The 26,622-nt window shown below is 37.8% G+C and overlaps 1 protein-coding gene across 9 annotated transcripts in view; it reads left to right on the forward strand.

Annotated features, from left to right (window-relative positions):
* RTTN (rotatin) overlaps positions 1 to 26,622 on the forward strand; it is a 245,412-nt gene that overhangs the window by 142,706 nt on the left and 76,084 nt on the right. For 7 of the 9 annotated variants that reach the window (XR_016213882.1, XR_016213883.1, XM_008261459.5 and 4 more), the window contains 6 exons: positions 2,422 to 2,550; positions 2,981 to 3,097; positions 4,906 to 5,064; positions 6,780 to 6,851; positions 16,517 to 16,706; positions 22,511 to 22,602. Coding sequence is in view for 6 of the 9 variants with exons in the window: in XM_008261459.5 (XP_008259681.4) it covers positions 2,422 to 2,550; positions 2,981 to 3,097; positions 4,906 to 5,064; positions 6,780 to 6,851; positions 16,517 to 16,706; positions 22,511 to 22,602 (759 nt within the window). In the remaining 3 variants the exon portion in view is untranslated. The remainder of the gene's footprint in view (positions 1 to 2,421; positions 2,551 to 2,980; positions 3,098 to 4,905; positions 5,065 to 6,779; positions 6,852 to 16,516; positions 16,707 to 22,510; positions 22,603 to 26,622) is intronic. The other 2 variants (XR_016213881.1, XM_089304985.1) reach the window with 2 other exon arrangements.

Here is a 26,622-nt window from a genome sequence, read left to right on the forward strand (position 1 = left end):
TCTTTTCTTTATGTTTTACTTTTGAAAGTTTGACTGTAGTGTGTTGTGGTGAAGATCTTTTCTGATCGTGTCTATTAGGAGTTCAATATGCCTTGTGTACTTAGGCATCCCTTTCTTTTTCCAAATTAGGAAAGTTTAGTGCTGTTATTTCACTCAACTGCCCTTCTAATCCCTTCTTTCTACGCCTTCAGGAACTCCTAAAACCTGTAGATTGGGTCATTTTTAATATCAAAGAAATCTTGAACATTGTTTTCAGTTTTGTTAATTTTTTCTTCTTTTTTGGGGGGGTCTGAGATATTTCCAAAGATTTCTCTTCTATCTCAGATGTTCTTTATTCTGCTTTACTAAATGTGTTGTATTTTCTGTTTGACATCTTGAATTATTCATTTCTAGTATTTCAATTTGATTTCTCTTCAATATCTGTATCTCACAGGAAAATTTTTCATCCATGTCATGTATGGATTTTTTTAACTCATGTATTTGCTTCTCTGTGTTTTTGAGTAATCTTATGATTATTCTTTTGAATTCCTTTTCAGGCGTTTTATCAATCTCTTTGTCTTCACAATCTTTTTTTTTTTTTATTGTCTTCACATTCTAATAGTGAAGTATTGTGTTCCTCTGGGGATTCATATTGTGTTCCTTGTTCATGTTTCTTGTGTTTGTACGTTATATTTAGGGATTTGTGGAAACACTTGTTGGTTCTCTTCTCTGATAGATTTTATTTTTGAAATATGCCTCTGTGGCTTAGTGGACTGCCTGTTCCTTCAGTGGGTATCCAGAGGTGTGTGCTGGATGGGGCCAAGGAATTCTGATCAGTGCTCAAGGGTAGGGTAAGAGTCCATGGTGACACCCAGTTTGGTGTCACCCTGGTAGATCTCCTCTGTTGTCAGCACCAGGAGTTTGATCACATCACTTCTCTGCCAAGGTGATTAGTGCCTGGGGTGAGCCCACAGTGGCTACACTGCACCCAGGCAGGTGCATCAAGCACACAAAGGATCTATGCAGTCCTCAGTGTGATCCCATAACCCTCTGCAGTGACCTACCCCAGGCACTCAGGGAGCTCTGAGTCTGATTCCAGACACAGTGATTGCCCAGAGACCTGCTGGACCCCATGCCCTATCATGCAGTCACAGAATTCCCATAGTCATACCATGCAGGGCTCATGTAGTCACAGGGAGCAGGGGATCCACTTTTCAGCCCCACAAGCCTGCCTCATTCTCAGTGAGAGCCAAGGCTTTCCCAGAGCCAACTGCCTGTCTATGTCCATCTTGGTAGTTTGATTCCAGGTTCCAATAATAGAGTGAAGGGAGGGAAGTGTCTCACAGGCCCAAGTGGATGCCATGCCCCCTGCCAACCTTCCAGTTCAGACTCAAAAGTCAGTAGGGATCATGGATTTGTGTTCTTTGTGTGTGTGGGAGTGGCAGCAGCCTCTACCTGCCTTATTAAGGTGGTGCTTCCTCCCTACTAGTCTCTGGGGGCCCTTGTCAAGGAATGGGAAGAAAGCAATGAGCTCTCCCTTCATGGGGTTAGGTGGGCTCCCTGTACCCTGCAGATGCTCCAGGCCAGACTGCAAGTCTGTGGTCCACTAGGTTCTCCCTCAGGCAGTGTCAGCAATGACACAGGCTGCTGCAGACTCCTCTCACCTTGCTCCACGCTCCGTGAGGATGATGTGTTCTCCATCGACAGTGTCCGTTGGTGCCCCTGTTGGATGTAATGTGTTTGTACTGTCCATGCTGCTGCATGGCATCACTCTCCTTTTTGTAGAATTTCCACTGTAAACTTCTTTCCAACTATCTCCTGAGAATGCATTTACTCTGCTTTTCTTCTGTTATCCTCTCTTGGAAAGCAGCACGTCTTTTCCCTATTCTGTCATCTTGGATACTGAAGCCAATACGCTCCTGAAAATTTTTGAGTGACATTTCTCATATAATATATATATGTGTGTATATATATATTATTTGTTTTTTTTTTTTTTTTTTTTTTTTTTTTTTTTTATGAGCATCAGCTCCTCTTCCTTTTTTGGATGGAGGTGTATTTATTTTCTTACACCATTTTCCAGTTTGTAAGGAGTCCAGGCCTCCTGAGGGCTTTTGTGGTGAGTGAGGTTCTCAGAGTTGCAGAGGCTGAGCCACATGGGGCCACAATGAGGGCAGAGCCAGAAAGCACAGAATGGAGGTGCCCAGAAGGAAGATCTCATTGGGAAAATATTTAAACCAAGAATATTTTTTAAAACTCTGGTTAAATACACATAACATAAAATTTACTATCTTGACCATTGTTCAATATAAAGTAAGACTGTTGTATCTTAACATGGTTAGGCTTCAATTCAGGCATGTTAGCAGAAAGTTACACACACACACACACACACACACACACCATGAAGAATAAAGCCACATAAAATTGTTTCTATTTGATTTTCAGGTTATTACTTCTTTTTATGTGGAACGTGGAGGAAATGCCATGTCTTTCATGGGAAAAGGTGTTACAAAGAGCACAGTTCTTTGCTTGCTTCACTTATCCCATGAGATGATGGCCCAGGCGCAGAGTTCGGTGAGAGCATTGCAAGCTGCATTTCTTCTGACAGTTGCTTGAAAAGGAATGCGCTGTTCCTAACATGGTTCGAGCTTCTTTGTTTGCTAAATGTAGATGATTCTTTTGATTTTTCTTTTTAGGAGACAAGTGATTTTTGTCTGACACGTTTCTTACAAATTGGATGTTATACAAATCTGAATTGTATTTGAAATTTATTTTGATTGAACTGTGTAATCACTATTAAATTACAGTTTGTTAATTCATGGAAAAACAGCTTCTGTATAAAAATTGTTAACTTTTTTAGGAGAAGCTAAGATTTTTGTTTGCATTTGTTTTGGTGAATGGATAAAAACCAAGTCTTAAAATTCATTTGTGTGTTGTTATGACATTTGGAAATTCAGTTATTTTAAATTTTCTAAGGTGTTTGCTTCCTCTTTGCTTGCTGTAGGAGTGGATGTCGCTTTGGTTCCTGCCTTTAGGTAGTCACTGTGAAGAGCATGCTGCTGCTGCTGCTCCGCGAGGCTTGACTTGGTTGATTCCACTGTGGGTTGACCGGGATCCAGAGGTGAGTGTGAAGGAAAGTCAGGCCCGCCGTGTTTATATTAAAAACGATTGAAACAAACTACACATGCTTGTACCTGTTCTTATTTGGGGTTATTTTAGTAACTATCCCTTTTTTATTTGAACTGTGTCTTAACTTAGGCTGCCATAACAAAATACTAGAGACTAGTTGGCCTAAACAACACATTTATTTTCTCACAGTTCTGGAGTCTGAAAGTCTAAGATCAGGGTGCCAGAATGGTTGGTCTCTGGTGCAAGCCCTCTTCCTTCCTTTTAGAAGGCTACCGTTTCATTGTGTGCTCACATGGCACCTTCTTGGTGCATGCATTTGGCAAAAGATGCCGCATTCCCTAAATGTTGTGTCTCAGAATATAGTCACATTGGGATTTAGGGCTTCAACATAGGAATTTTGGGGGTATCTATTTAAGTGCATAGATGTACATTTTAATCTAATTCATATGTTACATTTTGAAAATATAAAAAAGGTGATAAAATTTATGATTTTCAGAAAGGGCAGTTGAAAATTACTGAGAGAAGCCCAGTGATTTTCGAGCGGTTTAGAAGCATAGTTGAAAATTTTGAGTTATAAAGCTTATTGACACAGATGTATCATTTAATGAAATAGAACTCTTATAACGCACAATTTTATATGATTAAATATCTTTCCAGTTTTAGCCATTTTCACACTGATTTAGAGCAAGAAATCATTAGATTGTGTGTTACAGTAAAAACTTTGATTTGTAATCAAATCTGAACTTAAGGTACATTGAGGTACATTGAACTTAGACTTATTACCTATGTTATGACTGCACTATTGTCATCACTATTTTTTATTATGTAACTATCATTGAAACTGGTTTTGAGTTAGAATTCAGAAATTCAAAATGTGTGGATTGAATAACAATGGTACTACAGCAAACATATTCTACCATATTTAAAACATTTTTGTCATTTAATTTTTGAGAATATACTAAAATGCTTTATAAAAAGATAGTTCACTTCTTTATTTTAAAAAGATGATTGAAGGAAATTAAAAAACCTTATATTTGGAAGAAACCATTGAAGTTAGGAAAGGCTGAACGAAATATTAGGTACCATTTTTAAGGATGGAGAATCAATAGAAATTGTATCATTAAAGATGTATAAGTGCTCTAATCTTCCTTTAAAGAATACAAACTTGTAAACTATAATTTTTGTGCTTCTTTATATCTGATTTTATTTGTGTGGATCTTTTGTTTATATTTAACTTTTTCTGTATTACAAGTATTATTTGAATTGTGGAATAGAAGTTTTATTCATAAATTTACAGGACAGTGCCTTTTATAATTATATTTTGTAATTTAGGATTATAAAACCAGCTGGTGCTGCGGCTCACTAGGCTAATCCTCCACCTTGCGGCGCTGGCACACCGGGTTCTAGTCCCGGTCGGGGCGCCGGATTCTGTCCCGGTTGCCCCTCTTCCAGGCCAGCTCTGTGCTGTGGCCAGGGAGTGCAGTGGAGGATGGCCCAAGTGGTTGGGCCCTGCACCCCATGGGAGACCAGGAAAAGCACCTGGCTCCTGCCATTGGATCAGCGTGGTGCGCCGGCCGCAGTGCACCGGCCGTGGCGGCCATTGGAGGGTGAACCAATGGCAAAAGGAAGACCTTTCTCTCTGTCTCTCTCTCTCTGTCCACTCTGCCTGTCAAAAAAAAAAAATATATATATAAAACCAATGTCCTACTTATAGAAGGATATTTTATATATCAGAAGAATTTAGAATTTATGTTAGGAAGTAGGATTCTTTGACTTGATGTTTCTCTTTACTTTGAACAGGTGAGGTTCACTTCCCTGGCATTAGGAGCAGCTCTGACCACCCTTGACACTGGCTGTGTGGCCTTGGCAAACAGCTGTCAGAACATTTCTGGTGGGCTCTGGGGAACTGTAGTGAACATTCTTCTGGACCAGTCAGAATGTAGCATGGTGCGTCGGGAGGTATGTGTGTCTTTTTAGTATTCTCTCCCTCCTTTTTCCTTAGAAATACAATTTGATAGTGTTTATAAACCATTTTGTTTGTGTATCAAAATACAACACTGTACCCCTTAAATAAATGCAAATATTATAGGTCCATAAAAAAGTCAGAAAACCGAAAACACTGACTCACTGTTTAGCGTAGTGAACTGACCACTGACTGTGTCTCTTCTGCTTGTAACAAACCTAATTGAATCGGCAGTAGAAAATAAAAATGGTGCAAATTCACAGCAAAAATTAAAAAAAGAGTCTTTTATTCTGATAAGATGAATCAGATATGGCATATTTAAAAGACTTACATTTTATTTATTTGAAAGGCAAAGAGACAGAGACAGAGAGAGATCTGCTCGTTTACTCCCCAAATTCCCACGGCAGTTGGGAGTGGGCCAGTCCAGAGGCAGGAGCCCTGTACTCACTCCAGTCTCCCACAAGGGTGGAAGACACCTGAGCAGTTAAGCCTTCATCTGCTGCCTTCACAGGTGTGCAGTAGCAGGAACTGGGCTGAACATGGAGCTGGGACACAAGCCCAGGCATTGGGTGTGGGATGCAGCATCTTAGTGGCTGTGCCGAATGCCTGCCCCAGAATGTAGTGCATTTTAATGTCATCTCTTACATTTTATTAGCATTGAAAATAGTTCCTCAAAAAGATTACTTTTATATTACCTAAGCATTTATGGGTCTCTCATGCTTATAACATTTTAGTAAATATGAGGGGCTGTGAAAATAACTCTTTGTGGTACTTATTATATAATGTATGAGAGGAAAAGTGAACCCTATTTTAATTCTCTCTAAATAGTTTGTGATTTTTTTTATTGCTAATTTTATCATAGTGAATTTTATGCCAAGAGTTTAAAAAGAATAATCAAATAGTACTTTGTGACTTAGGAAGAAAATAGCAGTTCCTGGATCCACCATTAGCCATTCTGAGTTCCTAACTTGAATGGCTGGTATCTTGTTACATGCCTCAGTGTTTTTAGGTGTAATGATTGCATTTACAATTTCCTCTTGATTCATCAATAATAAAGCTTTTCTTTTGACGTCCAGTTAAGATCATTAGAAATTTCACTCTCAGAATCCTCCATCATCTTTATTATTTTCCCATTATAATTATATCATCATTATATCACTAAATAGATGATCATTGCTCACATTCGTGTGATCATTTAATTTGGTCATCTTTAGGTTCTAAGTAGGTTAAGTTGGGTGTTTGTGATTTGAACTTGCGGTTAAGTTTTTATTGAGAGGACTTTGTGTGAGGGAGGGAAAAAGAGTGAGTAAGGGGGTTTGTGTGTGGGTGTGTGTGGGTGTGTGGGTGTGGATGCACTTTAAAGGGGAAGTGGAAACCTGGAAGTTCTTAATCGAGAATGTGTGCTGAATATATATGAAATTTATTTCTTAGAACAGTTTGTGTTATACAGATTAGTTTTTCAATAAAATTAAATTCTGAAATACAAAGAATATATTTCCTGATGAAATAATTTCAGACAGTTAGTTCATCACCTAACAAAATTAACAAGTTTATCGCCTAGCAAGAAATGCAGTTTGGCAGTTTTCATAGTGACCTCTCAGCATGTGGAATTAACCAGATATTTTTCTTGTTATTCAATTACATTGTATTGGTTATTTCAGAGATCACAACAAGGTGGCAGTATTGACTCTTTTTTATTTTTAATTTACAGGCTGCATTTATTCTTCAGAATCTCCTTGTAATTCCAATGCCTACAGAAATTATAAAGGATTCTACTTGGCAGGTGGGTGATTTAAACAATTATCAGCCTAGTAGATATGAATGGTCTTCACAAAGTTCATGGAAAATGTACATTATGAAAAAACTATGCATAGATTCAAAGTTTTTTGCATCAAACAAACTTATCTTTGAATTCCATTTTCCACAAACTTTTTGAAGTACCCTTGTACTTGAGATTACTTGCTGATAAATTTTCAGAATATGTATATTTTATTACTGTTGAAACTATATACTGAGCTGCAGGAATCTGAAACCTTATGCTTGATCATATTTTAAAACTTCAGTGTTACAGTAATTTTAAACAAATAATACCTATACTGGTGTTTACTGTGTAGTAAGTATTCTTCTAGACGTTGACCATATCTTAAATTTTGTAATTATTTCAGTTGTGAAGTGTTATCAGTCTTATTTTGTAGGGTTAGAAACTTTAGCACAGTTAGCCAGTGCTTTGATTCCAGGCAGTGTGTTTGTTACCTACTTCAGTGTGTTATCTCTCTAATTTAAATAATAGTGCATTTGCTTACATAGATTGAGCAGCCCTTATCCAAAATGTTTGGAACCAGTAGTATTTCAGATAATGGATTTTTTAAAAATTTTGGAATATTTGCATATACATAATGAGATATTACAGGAATAAGGATCCAAGTCTAAACAAAAACATCTTTTATATTTCATATATACCTTGTACATATGGCCTATATGTACTTTTGTATAGTATTTATTATTATTTAGAGATTAATTTATTTTAAAGGGACAGTGACAGAGAAGGAGAGACAGAAAGAAAGAGATCTTCCATCCACTGAGTCACTGACAAATGGCTGTGATGGTTGGGGCTGGGCCAGGTGGAGGCCAGGAGCCAGGATCTCCATAAGTTCTCCATATGGGGGTGAAGGGGTCCAAGCATTTGGGCCGTCTTCTGCCAGTTTCCCAGGTGCAGTAGCAGGGAGCTAGATCGGAATCAGAGGAGCCGGAACTCAATCCTGTGCTCCAATATGGGATGCAGGCATTGCAGTCGGTTGCTTAACTTGCTCGCCACAACCCTGGCCCCTATGTAGTTTGTTTCTGTTTTTGTTTATAATTTTGTGTGTTTTGACTGCAGCTCAGCACTTAAGTTCAGGTTTGGAATTTCTGCTTGTGGTATCATGTTGATAATTATGAAGTCTGGGATTTTGGAGCATTTCAGATTTTTGGATTTGAAATTCTTATAGCTAAACATATTTTGGTGTTAACAATGTTGTTAATGGTTCCTTGTTTGAGCACAGAGGAGTTTGGGTCATAATTTGTCTTTCTTTGGTTTCTATTGGGTTAATTCTTTCGTTTTATGTTCTATTGGTAGTTACCTTTGTATGATTTTCAAATAATTTATAGGATACAAAAGTGATCTCCTTGGGGGAGATCACTTACAAGTGTATATTTATCACAATGCTGTACCTCACTCTCCAGAGTCCTAGATGAATCTAAGGTTTATGTTTGAGCTTTCATACCTTTAGTGGAGTTACTGGACCAAGTGAGCTGTGGTGAAGGTAGTTTTTGGGGCATTGCCTAAAGTGTAATCCAGGTGGTTGTCAAAGGCCCAGGTTGTATTAGCTTCTCCCAATTTTACAAACTCAAGTTAATTTATTGTAAATTGTCAGCCACTTTCCCACTGGTTCTTTGTAATTTCTTTAACATTGCCATCTGATTCCTTGTTGCTCATTGAGTCTGTGACGCTCTGTTCTTGCTATATCAGTCCATAGTACATCACAGCTCTTTCATTTTTGGATCACTACCTTTTAAGGGGGACGTCTGTAAATATTGATCGTGTTCTTGAGCTACCTCCCTCTGTTGAAGAGAGATAGCGGTCAGTATCCAAGTGTCCTGAAGCTGGGTTGTGGCTCCCAGCTGTCCATAGATTTGTAAACTCCACCGTGTGACTAGGAATGAGTATTGCTGAATGTAAGGGTTCTGCTGTTGGTTTTAGTTTGGTGAGTGTGTCACAAAGCCACATCATGGCAAATGTTAGAGTTAATTAGAGCAACATACCTATTGATCAAAAAAGGGTTGTCTGTGTAGTTTGTTTAAGTTCATTTCTGTAAACATTCTTTGAGTGTCTAAATGTTGGGGCTTCACAGATAATCATTTTTAGTGTTCTAGGACTTAAGGCCTGCCGGGAAAGACAAATACCCAGGGAACATTATTACACTATTATTTTGTTTAATAATGGTAAATTATACATAATTTTTATAATATTAAAGTTCTTTGTGCTTGAAATTTAAATGTGAAGGTAATAATGGGTTGTTGGTGTGCAATACAAGTACAGTTGGTCTTGCTTTAGCTCTTTTCTGCATTTCTGATAGGACTTTGGATTGTACATATCCTTTATCTTTGAAAAAACCTTTATTTTGAAAAATTCAATTTATAAGAAAGTTATAGAAATAGTACAGATTTCATAGACCCTTCACTCAGATTCCCCAAATGTTACTTTACCACATTTGTGTTTCATTCTGTCTAGCAATTTTTTTGTTGACTACTAGGAGAGTCATAGACATAATGTATCTTTTCCTCTGAACATTTAAGTGTGAGTTTCTAAAAGCAAGAATATTCTATTGCCTAATTCCTCAAATTAGAAAATTACTCAAGTGTTTCCAGTTATCCCACTACTGTCCTTCATAGCATGTGCTCATGTGTGTGCCTGCACTCACACAATCTAATCCAGGATCTAGCTTTCAAGAAAACACATTGGATATCATTGCCATATCTATTCAGTCTATTTCATCTCACATAGTTTCTAAATCATTAACATTTATGATCTTTGCATTTTTTTAAAGATTTATATATTTACTTGAAAGTCAGAGTTACACAGAGAGAAGAGGCAGAGAGAGAGAGAGAGAGGTCTTCCTCTTCCATCCGCTGGTTCACTCCCAACAGCTGGAGCTGTGTTGATCCGAAGCCAGGAGCTTCTTCTGAGTCTCCAGGCGCTTGGGCCATCTTCTGCTTTCCCAGGCCATAGCAGAGAGCTGGATCAGATGTGGAGCAGCCAGGAGTTGAACTGGTGCCCATATGGGGTGCCAGCACTTCAGGCGGCAGCTTTACCCACTATGCCTCGGCGCCAGCCCCAATCATAGCATTTTTAAGAGTGCTAGCTACTTATTTTTTGTAATGTTCTTCAATTAAATTTGTCTCTTTATTCATCATTTATTACAGATTATTTTTTTTGGGGGGCAGAAAAATGATAGAAATGATATGAGCTTAGAGTATCATATGGGAGATATTGTATCACTTTTTCCCATTATTGGTGGTAATAACTTGGTTACTTAAAATATAATCGGCTTGTTGTCTATGTTGTGGAGTTTTTTCATTTACGAGGAAGTCCTTTAAGACCATGTAAATAAGTTCTCATAAAACTTTCTTTTATTAGTTTAATTTCTTTTTGTTATTCCCATCTGAAATAGTGATTACAGAATGGTTGTCAACTGCTTTTCTAATTCCATCATTATTTTTGACATTTATTATATTCTTTTGTAAGGAAGAAATTTCCTTTGTTCTTCATTTACTTACATCAATTGTGGACTCAAGGATTCTCAGTTTATTTGATGTGCTATAATCTGTTTTTATTGTGATTTGTTTAGAAGTTCGAATTGTTCTGGCTTTAGTCAGGAGAAGCTGGGAAGTTTCTTTGTGCTTTAAACATATCTTTATCAATTTTTGAATATTTCCTTACTTTTTGAAATAGCAAGATATTCTAGACTTTTTCAGCCCTAGTTTAGAATTGTGAATTTTCTCAGAGCACCCTGATTTCAATTCATGGAGATTGATATTTAGCAGATGAGATGTGGGTTCTAGATTTGCTTTGTTTTTGGGGTGTCTTTGCTTCCATGCCCTCTCAGTCTGCAAATGTGTTTGTGTGTGTATGTTTTAGACAGTTGACCTGTATGTAGTTGTAGTTTCTATGAATTATTTTCCTATCTAGCAAATTTTAATGTGTTCATCATGAAGCATTATGTGTATTAATTTCACGAAGTATTGATTACTTGGTGAAGTGGTAGTATTTTAATGATATTTGTAATTTGTGTATAATTAAGGATTTCTAGTGTATTTGGGGTTATTTTGAATTATTATAGTTAGATATTATATAATTAGAATTAGAATTTTATAATTAGAATTTTAAAATTTAGTATATATCAGAATAATCCCCTCTTGAAAAATTAATTTTCTATTGTTCTTCCTAAATGTTTCTTTGCCTCTAGTTCCTTTTCAGTTGTAGTTAAATGGGCACTTTAGCACTATGACACTAGTAATCAATTATGTTTGAAAATTAAAATTCTAGTTTATTGAATCCTTGAACACTTTTCAAATTAATTTGAACTTTCTATGATGTAATATGCAATTTTATTTTGCAAGTTTATTTGTAATGGCATCTGGGACTTGATTTGTTTTCTTTCCTTGTGTCCTGCTCTTCTCCAACTCCCTGGCAGTTGAGCAGATGGTCTGGCTGACCCAGCACTCACCTGAGGCAAGACTGGCAAGATGCAGACATTTCCAGACAAGGCAGTTAGGCTGTGTTAATTTCCCTCCTATTTCAGAAGTCCACCCTGCCAATCACTGACGTGTCTATGGAGCATGCCTGGTACATGCTTGGAAAACTCCCCTGTTTTTGTCCGTACCATTTGTCATCTGTGGAGAGCCTGAGTCAGGCCTTCCTTTGTGTTTATTGCCGGCCTTGGCTCCCTTGCCAGGAGTGAAATTTTATTGACAATACACCATTGCCACTAGAAAGCTTTGGCATGTAGAGAATAGGGTTTCAGGCTTAATGTTTAAATAAATCAATAAAAAATAATGGCTACCTATTCTAGATCATTTAGCTTTCTTTTGAGAATATTATGAATGTACTCATTTTATGAAATGTTAGACATTTTTAGCAATAAATACATACGGTTAAAAAAGCTAATATAGCTTATAATGCAGTTCACTGCCTCTCCATTCACAGAGGCAGCTTTGTTTCTGATTTTAATTCTTAAGTAAGTTACTCCTGTGTATCTAAATAGTATTTTTGCAATAATGTATTCATTCCTCTACTACCTTGATACATGAAGGTTTAGTTCATTTATTCCATCTCCTGTAGATATAGTTGTGTTGTTGGTTTCGGATGGTTCATTGGTGTTCTCTGCAGTTGCTGGTTTTCTCAACTTAGTGCTGTGTCTCCTGGCCCCATTTAGAACATGAGTAAGAGGTGGCTAGGATATTTTCACTCTTTCCTCAGTCTTTTCTGCCTCGCTTTTAATGTTAATGCTGATCTTTGCTAGTTTTTTTTCTTATTTGTGCTTTGTGAGAGTTGATTATGTTTACATTCTATTTGGCAGTCTGACTTTTAATTTTTTTTTTATTTTTGAAAGCCAGTAACTCACTGCAGAGCAACTTGGTGGTCTCTGGTTGCTCTCCCTTATCTCAGAGCTGGGCTGTTGAATACATAAAGGAAAAATTCCTGGATGTTTGTATATGTGAGGATACTTCAGAAAGTTTGTGGAAAATGAAATTAAAATATTTGTTTATTTTGGTGCAAAAAATTGAAATACATGCATTTGTGAGATCTTCAAAAAGTTCATGGAAAATGCCTATTTTGAAAGAACTATGCATGAATTTCAAAATTTTTGGTACCAGAATAAACTTCTGCTTTAATTCAGTTTTTACCATAGACTTTTGAAGTATTCTTTTATGTTTCTATGTATGCATACATTTGTGAGTGTCATGATTTCTAAAATTGATTTATTCCCCTTCCCGCCCTGAATTCCTTATTTGTGTCTTCTTGCTGTGTAAATCCGTATCATCCCTAAGCTCTTTATCATCCTTTCACTTGTGCTAGCACCCCTTTACCTAGTGAGCATCCTCAAAATGGCTGAGCCCCTACCTAACAGGTACATAAGAGGCAAACTTCATGAGTGCCTCCATGTTTGAAAATGTCTTAAATTGCATTGGATCGATAGTTTGGCTGGATACCAATCATCCCTCCTACACATCTGCCTCACTGTCTTTAGCATCTGGTGCTGTTGGAAAGAATAATTCCCATATAATGTTTCCTGATTCTTTATGACCTTTCTTTTACCATCTTCTTTTTTTTCTATGGTATATTCTGTGGTATTCTACAATTTTATGATTGTGCATCTTATTTCTCTTGTTTTGCACTTACTGAACTCAATTTGAAGACTTGGACCTTCTGTATTTTTTGGCTTTGACAAATTTTTTGCACATATATATTGAAAATGACTTGCTACTTTTCTGTTAGGTTTTCTCTTTCCAGAGAACACAGTTTCATATTATTCCCTTTGAACTGATTTTCACTGTCATATGTTTTATATTTCTGTGTCTTAGTCTTTACACTTTTTCGAGAGAGAGAGAGAGAGAGAGAGAATGAATGAATGAATGAATGTCTTCTATTTGGCAGTTCACTCCCCAAACAGCCACAGTGGCTGGAGCTGAGCTGATTAGAAGTCAGGAACCAGGAGCTTCTTCTGGGTCTCCCACGAGGGTGCAGGAACCCAAGGACTTAGGCCATCTTTTACTGCTTTCCCAGATGACAGCAGAGAGCTGGATTGGAAGTGGAGCAGCTGGGATTTAAACTGGCGCCTATATGGGATGTCGGCACTGCAGGTGGCGGCTTAACCAACTACACCACAGCGCAGGCTCCTACATTATTTCCTAAGTAGTTCTTTTTTCATAGCCTTTAGCTTGTTCAGTCTTGCTATGTTGAATAATTTTCACCAGGACTTATAGGTAGAGGAAATAAATCAGGTTCTAATATTTATTAGATAGATTTAATTATAATTTTATATCTGTTATTAATGACTCCTTTGTTTTCCAGATCTGTTTTTTCCTTTTATATTAGGGAGAACTAGAAGAGAAAATGAAGTTTTAAAATGTATTAATTGGGCCGGCGCCGTGGCTCAACAGGCTAATAATCTTCCGCCTTGCGGCGCTGGCACACCAGGTTCTAGTCCCGGTCGGGGTGCCGGATTCTGTCCCGGTTGCCCTTCTTCCAGGCCAGCTCTCTGCTATGGCCCGGGAGTGCAGTGGAGGATGGCCCAAGTGCTTGGGCCCTGCACTCCATGGGAGACCAGGAGTAGCACCTGGCTCCGGCCTTTGGATCAGCGCGGTGCGCTGGCCGCAACGCGCTGGCCGCAACGCGCTGGCCGCGGCTGCCATTGTAGGGTGAACCAACGGCAAAGGAAGACCTTTCTCTCTGTCTCTCTCTCACTGTCCACTCTGCCTGTCAAAAAAAAAAAAACCAAAAAAAAAAAAACCACAATAAAATGTATTAATTGAAGGATAAATATAATTGGGTTAGATTCTTTATTACTCTGACAACTTTACAATTTAGAGAAGAATTGCCAGAGTTCCGATGTCACATTTACGCAGATAATTTATAACTTTTGAAAATACTTCTGACTAAATAAAAGTTGGATTTTAGAACATGATTGGTTTGTAACCCTTACCCTCCTGGAAGATGGTATAGCCATAGGCCTTAGAGGGCTCTTTAATGGAATAAAGAATTCGTAGATTTAATAGCTTTTGAAGAGCTGTAAATACTCAAGTTTTTTCTGTTTTTCAGATTTATATAGTTTACTTTTCTTCCCCTATTTTCATTAGACCTTTGTGGATTTATGAGTGTAATTTTGATAAGGAAACAATTATATGGACATAATTTTGCAAAAATAATAATTTTGTACAATCTATATAGTAAAATATTTTAAATTTGTGCTGATCATTATTAAATATACTTGGACAAATCATTTTTATACTACTTTACTAATTGTTTTATTGATTTATTGGACTTACTAGATAGCTTGAAATTAATCTAGTAAACTTAAATTATAATTTTGTTCTTGATTGGTAATTCCTTCCTGAATTACCATATTGAGGGTTTTAATTTGTGATATTAAGCAGTTATGATAAATCTGTTGTGCGTTTGACATATTTTCAAGTTTAATAATGTTAAATTTGCTTAAAATAGAGAATATTTTGTATTTATTTACTTATTTTTCAAAGATTTATTTATTTGAAAAAGAGAGTTACAGAGATAGAGGGCTACTGTCTGCTGGTTCACTCCCTAAGTGACTGCAGTTACCAGAGCTGAGCTGATCTTGAGCCAGGAGCCACGAGCTTCTGGGTCTCGCACATGGGTGCACAGGGTCCCAAGGACTTAGGCCACCTTCCACTGCTTTCCTAGGCCATTAGGAGAGTGCTGGATTGGAAGTTGAAAGTTGAGCAGCTGAGACTGCAACCCACACCCATATGGGATGCCGGCACTGCAGGCTAGGGCTTTAATCTGGTGTGCCACAGCGTCTACTTTCAGAACACTTTAAAACTATGAATATTAAGATAACATCTGTGGTTTTGGACAAATATTTCACCATGGATAATGAAATAAAGTAATGCATTAAAGGACCACATGGTCTGTAATTTATTCCTTGGTTGATAAACAGGAACTGCATGAAGCTGTTCTTTGGGATTCCCATTTTACCTGTTTCTGTAGACCTTTGCATTTAAAATGACAGTCACCATTGTGTTCTCCCTGGTTGACAGTCTTACTTCTTATGTAAAATCCACTGTTTGTGAAGAGTAAGCTCATAGTGTTGAGTAGAATTATTAGAGCATAACAATTAACAGCTTCATAATCATAAAAGGCATTTAATATTGAAGTATAAGTTTTAATTGTAATGATATTGTCTTAAAAGAAGTCAAATGAAAAGTGTTAATATGGTTAGAATTGTTAATATTTTAGTGTAATTATACTTTTCACTTGTGAATTGCTTTATCTTCTTGAAGAGTAACTTTTGATATCTGCTTTCTTTCTTGATGGGAAGGGTAAGAGAAGAGACACATATAATCTTGTGGTTAAAGGTGAACTTTGAGCATCTTGACAATATGCTCCTTTCCTTTTGCCACTTAGATTTATATTTTATTTTCATTGATAATTACTTATTGATTATTGATTATCATTTTCACAAAATAGACATTTATAAACTTATGATGAGATTATTTATAAAATCAGAATCCAATCCTCACTGATTGGTTTTTGCCATTGGAGATTTCAGGGAAATTACTGAGTGGCAATGCAAAAATTATTGGAGAAAAGTACAAAGAAATAAAATTATGTATTTTTCAGATTCTTCTTAGTCTCCTAGTGGGAGATTTTTGTGTGTTATGCACTTTTTTTTCCATGTCAGAATTAATTCAGTGGTAAGTAACATGGCAAACAGATTTTGCTGTGGGTTTTGTTGAGTATATTAATTTTATCTGGTTTTCTAATAGGGACAAAATACTTTTGAACATAATTGATTGGCCCACATTATTTCATTTGTTTTAATATTTATTATCTTACCTTTCATGTAGTTGAAAACACTGCTTTTATTGTGTTTGTGGCTCAAGTATGTAATTACGTGGCTGAAGCATTGTCAGTGAGAGAGTAGATCATCCTCTGCTTTCAGAAGGTGTTTAGGCAGCAGAGACCTAAAGTGTTGTACAGGAATTGGCCCTTGGTTAGGTGGTGGTTCCTGGTGAAGGACCAAGGCACAGTGGCAAGAGCATGCTGGAGTCTGGGAACCATTTGTTTCCTTGAGCGAGCACACTGGGTCTTTCTGAAGAACGTGGTGATGAAGCGCGGTGTGCCTCTTCTTTGTTCCCACTTTCCTCCAGGGCCCCTCCGTGCATGATGAAGACTCTGGCCTGTCACTCACAGGAAAACCTGCCCTTCAGGCGCTTTTGTATCACTGCCATTTCTATGAGCATGTGAATCAGATGATAAAACATTGTTATCTAGGACAATACGTATTTGATTCAAATTTCCCTGCTTTTGATGGAACTTCAGAAGGCAGTGATCCAAATGGTAAGTTCGACATCATTGGTTTCACAAATTATCTTGAAAACACATGTGTTTATTAAGAGTATTTGGAAATTAATGAAAAGTATACAGCAAAGCCATGTGTCTCTAGTCCTGCTACCTAGATAATACCCTTGTTAGAGTTTATTTTCTTCCAGTCTTCTTTCTCTGTTGCTTTTGCTTATTTTACATAGGGTGTTCATATCTTATGTGCACTTTTGTATTCTCTACTTTGAATGTTGCCTAATCATTTTTATGATATAAATTCTTCATAGAAGCTATTTTTGATACCATATTAGTGTTTCATAATTTATATTATGCCCTTCAGTAAAGTTTTATAATTTTTTTTCTTTACTAATGTATTGAACTCTTTGGGAATGTCAACTCCTGGGTAGTCTACTACTCACTCTTTTGAATGAAACCTTTTCCCACTACATTTTCTAATTCATTTTGATAATATTTAAAGGTACTTTTTTGGTATATTACTCCTTTATTAAAATTTCTTGCTAAAACATTTTTACTTCTATTTATAGATTGTATTTTATTTGAAAGCATCAGAATTTTTTTTTTTTTTTTGACAGGTAGAGTTAGACAGTGAGAGAGAGAGAGAGAGACAGAGAGAAAGGTCTTCCTTCCGTTGGTTCACCCCTCAAATGGCTTCCACGGCCGGTGTGCTGCAGTGATCCGAAGCTAGGGGCCAGGTGCTTCCTCCTGGTCTCCCATGCGGATGCAGGGCCCAAACAATTGGGCCATTCTCCACTGCCTTCCCGGGCCACAGCAGAGAGCTGGACAGGAAGAGGAGCGACCTGGACAGAATCCAGCACCCCAACCGGGACTAGAACCCAGGGTGCCGGTGCTGCAGGCGGAGGATTAGCCAAGTGAGCTGCAGCGCCAGCCAAAGCATCAGATTTTTAAAAATATTTTTATTATTTTTTTTGGAAGGTGAGGTGAGAGAGAGAGAGCAAGCAATCTTATGTTCAATCTGTTGTTTCACACCCTAAATGACTGCAACTGCCGGGGCTGAGCCAGGCTGAAGTCGGGAGCCGGGAACTCCATTCAGGTCTCCCATGTGGGTGGCAGGGACCCAAGCATCTGAGCCATCTTCTGCTGCTTTCTCAGGCACATCAGTAGGGAGCTAGATCAGGAGCAGATAAGGTAGAACTTGAACCAGTACTCTGATACGGATGCTGGCATCATAGGCAGCGATTTAACCAGCTGTGCCACAATGCTGACCCCAAGCATAAGATCTTAAAACATATAAATAATAATATATTTCATAATAAATAATTTAAAAATAGCTTCTATTTTGAAATTAATTTTTTGCAAGTAATTTCTTAGATATTTAAGTTAAAGAATAGTACAAAAATTTGAAAATGTTAATAATATTTTTTGCTTATTAACTATCCCATGTGTGTATGTATGTATATAGATACATATAAAATTTAGTTGTTTATATGTATGTATGTCTGTGTATTTTTCTGAGCTATTTAACAATAAGTCACAAACCAGAAGTTCTTTTACTCCCAAATATTTAAGGGTGAATTTGTAATTTACTTTTGTGTTTACTTTTCAGAGAAATTAAGAGTAAAATAACATTAGGAAAAGTTTTTGAATATTCTAAATAAATGTCCCTGTTAGGAAAGTAACTGATCTAATTAATTGTGGTCCTTTGGGCCGGCGCCGTGGCTCACTAGGCTAATCCTCCGCCTTGCGGCGCCGGCACACCGGGTTCTAGTCCCGGTCGGGGCGCCGGATTCTGTCCCGGTGCCCCTCTTCCAGGCCAGCTCTCTGCTGTGGCCAGGGAGTGCAGTGGAGGATGGCCCAGGTGCTTGGGCCCTGCACCCCATGGGAGACCAGGAAAAGCACCTGGCTCCTGGCTCCTGCCATCGGATCAGCGTGGTGCGCTGGCCGCAGCGCGCCAGCCGTGGCAACCATTGGAGGGTGAACCAACGGCAAAGGAAGACCTTTCTCTCTGTCTCTCTCTCTCACTGTCCACTCTGCCTGTCAAAAAAAAAAAAAAAAAAAAATTGTGGTCCTTTGGATCTGTGTTATGCAGAGTCTGGCTCTAGATCCAGTGATACTGGCATCTTGTGTGAGCTTGTTAGAAATGCTCATTCATGACCCATCCTGAATTTGGGCACTGGAATCTCAGATCATTGCTCAGGAAACTGTTTTAACATGTCCTTGATGGTTATGCATACTGAAAAATCTTTCTGATCAGCCGCATGGCTGACTAGAGAGGTACCTGGCACATTTCCCTGCATAATGGTGGACCAAAAGAAAGAAAAAAACAGTGACTACGGGGCCAGTGCTGTGGTGTAGTGGGTAATGTCATTGCTTGCAGTGCCAGCATCTCATATGGGCACTGGTTTGAGTCCCAGCTGCTCCACTTCTGATCCAGCTCTCTGCTATGGCCTGGGAAAGTGGTAAAGGATGGCCCAACCCCTTGGGCCCCTGCACCTGCGTGCAAGACCCAGAAAAAGATCCTTGCTCCTGGCTTCGGATTGGCACAGTTCCAGCCATTGTGGCCATCTGGGCAATGAGCCAGTGGATAAACGACCTCTCTCTCTCTCTGCCTCTGCCTCTCTGTGACTCTGCCTTTCAAATAAATAAAATAAATGTTTTTTTTTTTTTTAAAAAAAAAAAAAGAACAAAACAAACAAATAAAAAAACAGTGACTTCACCTGAGTGTTTGAGGCAGAGTGCCAGAGTAGAGTAGGGATGTGTGAGAGATGTCGTGGAGCTGGAGCAGGGAGATTCAGATGGCCTCATAAAGAAAGGGAACTAAGCACGTAGTGTCCATGGTCTGATGTCGTAAGGTTAACCCTGAACTAGGAGGGAGTTTGCTTAGCAGGTAAAGGGTAAATAGGAGGTCCCCAGCAGACCCTACTCCCAGCATGGATACCTGAAGCATATGCTACCAGAGAAACTTGTAGACCTCTTAGGTCCTGTGCCCAGTTTGGGGAGCTCGTTGGGTCGTCACACTGCTACATTACCTTCAAGAAAGTTTCTGGCCCATGTTGTACTCTGTACCAGCCAGGCTTTTGCTGCAGGATACCATCCTGAGACCCTACTCACTAGAGTTCCAGTGAAGCAGCTGAGCAACTGTCCCCAACACACTCAGCCTTGTGAACCAGTGAGTGACCCTGTGTAGCCTCCCACACTCCCAGAAGATACCTGGGCAGCTCACCCTGAGTGACTTGGTCTACAGAGGTTCTCAGGAAACAGTCAACCGGTCTTGTCCACCTTTTTGCATTCTCCAAAGCAGCCAGTGTATCTCAACTTGCTCACCCTCCATCCTGGAAGTAGATAGGCAGCTTACCCTGAATATCATGACTCATAGAGGCCACAGGAACCAGATGTGTACCCACTCTTGCCCCTGAGAAGCAGCAACTGGGCATCTTGCCCTGAGCCAGGTAGGTCCTTGGAGGCTCTGAGTCATCATTTGTGCAGTCCTTGGACAAGCATGAGTGCTCTTTCTGCTCTACTGGTATGAATGGCCCCCATGTGGCCCTCAGACACTGACAGGCACCCTGCCCCTTTACTAGATGGTAATACTATGCTGTATCCACCTCGGACCATTGTCGGCAGAGCAAACCTGAACAGACCAATAATTAGGGAGATGTAATCAGTAATCAAAAGTCTCTTAGAAAACAGCCTGATGACTTCACTGCTGAGTTTCACCAAACATGTAAAGAATGCCAATTCTCAAGCTATTCCAAGGAATTGAAAGGGACGGAACTCTCCCAAACTCATTCTACAAGTCCAGTATTATCCTGAAACCAAAACCAAAGACACAAAAGCAAGAACAACAAAAAAGAAAACTATAGAACAACATCCCAGATAACATGGATGCAAAATTCTTAGAAAAATATTAGTAAACAGCATATAAAGAAAAGAGGAATCCTCAAAAAAATTATAGAAAATGTGTTAGAGCAAACCAGTGGACGGAAGACCTCTCTCTCTGCCTCTGCCTCCCTCTAACTCCATCTTTCAAATAAATGCATCTTTTAAAACATTACCAATGACACTCTTCACAGAAACAGAAAAAAACCCTTATAACATGTGTTTGAAGCCAAGAGACCTTAAATACCCAAAGCAGTCTTGAACAAAAGCAGCAAAGTTTGAGGCATTACAATACCAAACTTGAAAACCAACTACCAAGCTACAGTAACCCACATAGCATGGTAGTGCCATATAAACAGAAATGTAGACCAGTGGAACAGAATAGAGAACCCAGAAATCTATCTGCCTATTTATAGCTACCTTTGTTTTCAACAGAGACAGCAAGAACAGGAAAAAGAAAAAGCACCCTCAAAATTCACCTAGAAAAATTGGATATCCACTGGTAGAAGAAACTAGACAGTTAGCTATAATCATATGTAGAAATAAACACAAAATGGATCCAAGACTTTAAGTCCTGAAATTCTGAAATTACTTGACAAAAACTTGATGGAAACACTCTAGGACATTCGCTTGGGCATTGATTTTTTGGATATGGCCCCCAAAGTACTGGCAATAAAAGGAAAGTGACAAGTGGAGTTACATCAAACTAAGGATCTTCTGTATAGTAAAGGAAACAGCAGAGTGAAGAGACGACCTGCTGAACATCGTAAAACAAAGACTAAGTTAAAATGGAAAAATGTCCTAAATAGATGTTTTTAAAAAGAGAATACACAAAGTATTTGATGGAAGTCTATGAAAAAATACTCAACATCATTATTCATCAGGGAAACTCAAATCAAAACCACAACAAGGTGAAAACACCCCAGGTTAGAACAGATGTCAAAAAGACAGAATATCACAGATGTTGGTAAGGATGTAGAGAAAGGAGAACTCTGATACAGTGATAGTGAGGTTGTAAGTTAGTATATCCATTATGGAAAATAGTATGGAAGTTCCTTAAAAAAATAAGAAATAGAACTACCATGTGATCCAGCAGTCCATCTACTGGCTATGTATCCAAAAGAATTGAAATCAGTATGTCAGAGAAAAACCAGCACTCCCATGTTGCAGCACTATTTCTAATAGGCAAGATACTCAATCAACCTAGTTGTCATGGATGGATGAAAGGGTAAAGAAAATGTGACATCCCCCCCAAAATTTGTACCTATATATATGTATCTGTTAATTGAACTTCCATTAACTTTGTGAAGTACCTTCCTATACACAATGAAATAGTATTCAGCCATAAAATTATAATGAGATTCTGTTGTTTGCCTCAAAATAGATGGAAGTGGAACATATTATTTTAATTGTAATCAGTCAAAGAAAGACAAATACCACATGTTTTTACTTCAATATGGAAACTAAATGTTGATATCACAGAAGGAGACAGTAGAATAATAGTTACCTGTTCCTGGGAAGGGTGTAGAGAAGAAGGCATGAAGAGAAGATGGTTATTGGGTAAAAGAATATAGTTATAAGTGGAATGACTTCTAATTTTCTGTAGCACAAATAGCTGTGATTGAGACCAATTAAGTCAGTCTTTCAAAATAACTAGTAGGGAGATTTTTAAATTTTCCTCCAAAGAAGAAATAATAATTTCTGAGGTAAAGGATAGCTCAGTTACACTGATCTGATCCTTACTTGTTGTATACATGTAGAAAAATGTCAACAAAGAACCTCATAAATATATTCAATTACTATGTACCATTAAAATAAAAATTATATTTTTAAAAAATAACTCATTCCTTAGATCCTGATTGGTTTCCTGTAACGAGTATTTAGTTTTTATTTATTTATTTGTTTTGCTAATTGTCGCTGTACCCAGGAGAGTGTCCGCATTAACAGTGTTCTTGCTGTCACAGGGTTAGATGACTCATTGAAGTTTTGGATGGCTTCATCTAGGATGTCCAGTCAAGATCGTGATCCCAGTTCTCTGTCCACCTCGGAAACAATGGTACCTTTCACAGAATGCTTAAGTGCTGTATTTTAACTCTGAAAAAATGAGACAAGATAGATACCAAGATTAAGGTTATGATTGTGATGGCTATGGATTGAAGTACTATCTGTGTAGAATTCTTCTAGCTATTACCTTAAATCCTTTATATTTAACCTATATACCAGCTGTGTGTAGCAGATACTTTTTCACTTTTCTGTGAGGGAGTCACTGAAAAATTTAATAACTGTGATCAATAGTGCCGTAAGTAGCAGAGTTGGAATTTGAACTAGGGTTTGCCTCACTCTAGAATAGCTACACTGAATTTCCTTTTGGTTGGGAGTTTTACCCCTTTTCTACCTTTTATGATACAACCAGGAATACCAAAATATCAGAATATTTATCATGAGTAATGGAAGGAACAAATGTTAACAAATGGTTACACATGTTTGATTACCCTGAAATTTTGCTTAAGGACAAGGCACTATGAAGAAAGCTGACGCATGTGAATTATTCCAGTGTGGTACTGATGATGATGGAAGCTTCTCTTGATTATCTGAAATTCCTGAAAGTCATGTATAGCTGCCTATCTGCCGGCCTTTCTGCAGCAGTTACTTTGTTGCATGAAAGTTGGAGACACTAAGTATTTATAAATGATGGTTCATAGTAGTTTTCAGTTTTAAGTCTTTTTTTTCATATTTAAGAGAGAAGAGTTTGTGTTCAGTGCTTGATTGAACTGTCAAGTGGAAAATAGGATAATTATTTCAGTACCACTAGATGTCATGCTTTCCAAGCTAGAGATAGTGTGTATCTTAATAATGTTTAAATGGCAATATGAGTTGTACTAATTGGTTATTTAAGTCCCAGTAGGATGGCATCAATATGTACTTAAAAGTAGATCTTAAGTTATCCTGTTGATAAAAGGCTGTAGACTAGCCTAGAAATCTTTGCAGCTTGCTGTCCTTTGCTTATATTGGTATGCAGAAAAAAATATAGTGATTGCTGTAACTCTGTATTGTCTTAGGTAGTTTATAGACATCACTCAAGTTGTGCTTATCCTATACAAGAAGACCTAAGTGTAAGAATGAAAAGCAAATCAAAGTTGTGTATTCCTCTCCTTTATGATAACACACGATACAGGATGGGCCACAATTAGTGATTCTCTGAGAATAACTTTGGAAATATGTTATCGTAATCATTTTAAAAGTAGGAGCACTTCATTTAACATGTAGGTCTTTAAGTTGTTTTTGTTTGAAAGTCACACAAATATTTAGAAATAAAACCAAAGAGATTTTTTTGAAGGATTGTTATATAGTCCAATATAACATTTATTTCTTGTTTTCCTTGGAGACTAATATTTTTTAGAACTTTTATGTACTTAGCTCTTTTCTTTTTTTGATGGCTAGAGGGTGGTTATAAACAGATTTTGGATTTGCTGGCTTTTATTTATAAAAATAATCTGATGATAATAATCTAATAACCTAATTCTACTAGTTGTTATGTTTTCCTTACAATGCTAAGATTATATGTATCTATGTTACAACAGGAGAATAATCTGTAGAGTTTATTCATTATGCCAGTATCACTTTAAAACAAATCAGTCAGTACTGAGCAACTAACATTTTCAAAAATATAGGAAAATGTTGAAGTTAGAAATTGTGATATAAGTTAGATGATGTGATTCTTGCTGATAAGCTTAAATGTTTGTCTATATCGTTGTCTTCTAGGATTAAGTAGACATAAAACTTTCCATACTTTATATTTTGTAATTTTTTAAAATTTTACTAGATTTGCACTCTTTTTTCTTATACCACAATTCCTTATTTTCTTCTTTTATACTTTTTTTCCTTAAATAATCTGTTTAAGTAGTGATACTGCTTTTGCTGAAAGAAGTTGAAAAACATAATAAAATCACATGTCCAAATATCCAATTTATAACTTTCAAAAATATTCAAAGTATTCAGTGAAGCCATTTGTTTCTCTGAGGTAGAATACAGAGAAACTCATTTTTTAACATTGTTGCATTTGCTAATATCATGGAAATTGTTGTCTTTTTATATTTCAGTTAATGGTCAATAAACTTTCCCTCCCCTCCCCTCCCCTCTGCTTCTTCCCTCTCCTCCATTTCTCTCCTCTCTGCTTCCCTCCCCTCCTCTTCTTCTCTTCCCATCTCCTCTCCCCTCCCCTCCCCATTTTTTTAGCATCTTTTTGTATTTCTTTCTTTAATGTTTTATAATTTTCATCATAGAGATCTTTGAGGTCCTTGGTTAAATTTATTCCAAGGTATTTGATTCTTTTTGTAGCTGTTGTGAATGGAATTGATTTTAGAAGTTCTTTCTCAGCCATTGCATTGTCTGTGTATGCATCGGCTGCCTTGATTTGTGTATTGACTTATATCCTGCTTACTTTACCAAACTTTTCTGTGAGTTCCAATAATCCCTTGGTGGAGTCATGTCATCTGCAAATAGGGTTTGTTTGACTTCCTCTTCCCAATTTGTATCCCTTTGATTTCTTTTTCTTGTCTAATGACTCTAGCTAAAACTTCAAGGACTATATTGAATAGCACTTGTGAGTGTGGGCATTCCTGGGATACACAGCAGACTCATAGAATGGCAGATATCCTAAACAACACTCTGGCCTCAGAATCAGCCCTTAAGGCATTTGGATCCCGCTAAAAAGCCCATGAGAGTATTTCAGGCATGGAAAGCCAAGACACTCTGGCAAAAAAACAAAAAACAAAAACCACACAAAACCTAAATGAAAGATCTCTGTGAGTGAGATCCCCAGCGGAAAGAACAGGCCATCAAGGAAGGAGGTACCTTTCTCTGAAGGAAGGAGAGAACTTCCACTTTGACTATGGCCTTGTCTAAATAAGATCGGAGTTGGCCAACTCAAAGTCCTCCATAGCCTTGGCAGCTCATGACAAGAGCCTAGGGTGATTAGTGACGCCATGAACAAGAGTGTCAATTGTTAAATCAACAACAGGAATCACTGTGCACTTACTCCCCATGTAGGATCTCTGTCCTTAATGTGTTGTACTATGTGAATTAACGGTATAACTAGTACTCAAATAGTACTTTATACTTTGTGTTTTTGTGTAGGTGCAAACTGTTGAAATCTTTACTTAGTATATACTAAATTGATCATCTGTATATAAAGATAATTGAAAATGAATCTTGATGTGAATGGGATGAGAGAGGGAGTGGGAGATGGGATGGTTGTGGGTGGGAGAGAGGTTATGGGGGAAAAAAATCCACTGTAATCCAAAAGTTGTACTTTGGGAACTTATATTTATTAAATAAAAGTTAAAAAAAAAAGAGAGTGGGCATTCCTTTCTGGTACTGGATCTCATTGGGAATGCTTTCAATATTTCCCCATTTAATAGGACGCTGGCTATGGGTTTTTCATGAATTGCCTTGGTTGTGTTGAGGAATGTTCCATACCCAGTTTGCTTAGAGTTTTCATCATGGAAGGGTGCTGTATTTTATCAAATGCATCTATTGAGATAACTATATGGTTATTTTTCTTTAGTTTCTAATGTGGTGTATCACATTGATTTATTTGTGAAAGTTGAACCATCCCTGCATACCAGGGATAAATCCCACTTGGTCTGGGTGAATGATCTTTCTGATTTGTTGTTAGATTCAGTTGGCCAGAATTTTGTTACGGATTTTTGCATCTATGTTCGTCAGGGAGATTGGTCTGTAGTTCTCTTTCTCTGTTGTTTTTCTCCTCTAGTTTGGTGGGTACACTATCCCCTCTAGGGCTCCAAGCAGGATTACCTCTAGGCTTTTCCTGAAGCTTTTTCACCAGTGGCTTGGGCTGCTTCAATCTGATCTCACCTCACTTTCCAATGCTGGCTCTCGGCTACTGGGGTCCTATGTTGTGCATGTCCTCACCCTTCGTGTGTGTCCATTGTGTTCCTCCAATTTGTGTAGTTGCCTCTGCTGTTTTCTAACTCTTCCCTGAGACTGTACTCATGGCACTTTTTTAAAACTATTTTCTCCTAGACTTGAGCTGCAAGCTCCCTCCCTACTCTGC

The sequence above is a fragment of the Oryctolagus cuniculus genome, chromosome 10 (assembly GCF_051225735.1).
Source record: "Oryctolagus cuniculus isolate XC-2025 breed Fujian yellow rabbit chromosome 10, ASM5122573v1, whole genome shotgun sequence".
In the NCBI taxonomy this organism is placed as follows: Eukaryota; Metazoa; Chordata; class Mammalia; order Lagomorpha; family Leporidae; genus Oryctolagus; species Oryctolagus cuniculus.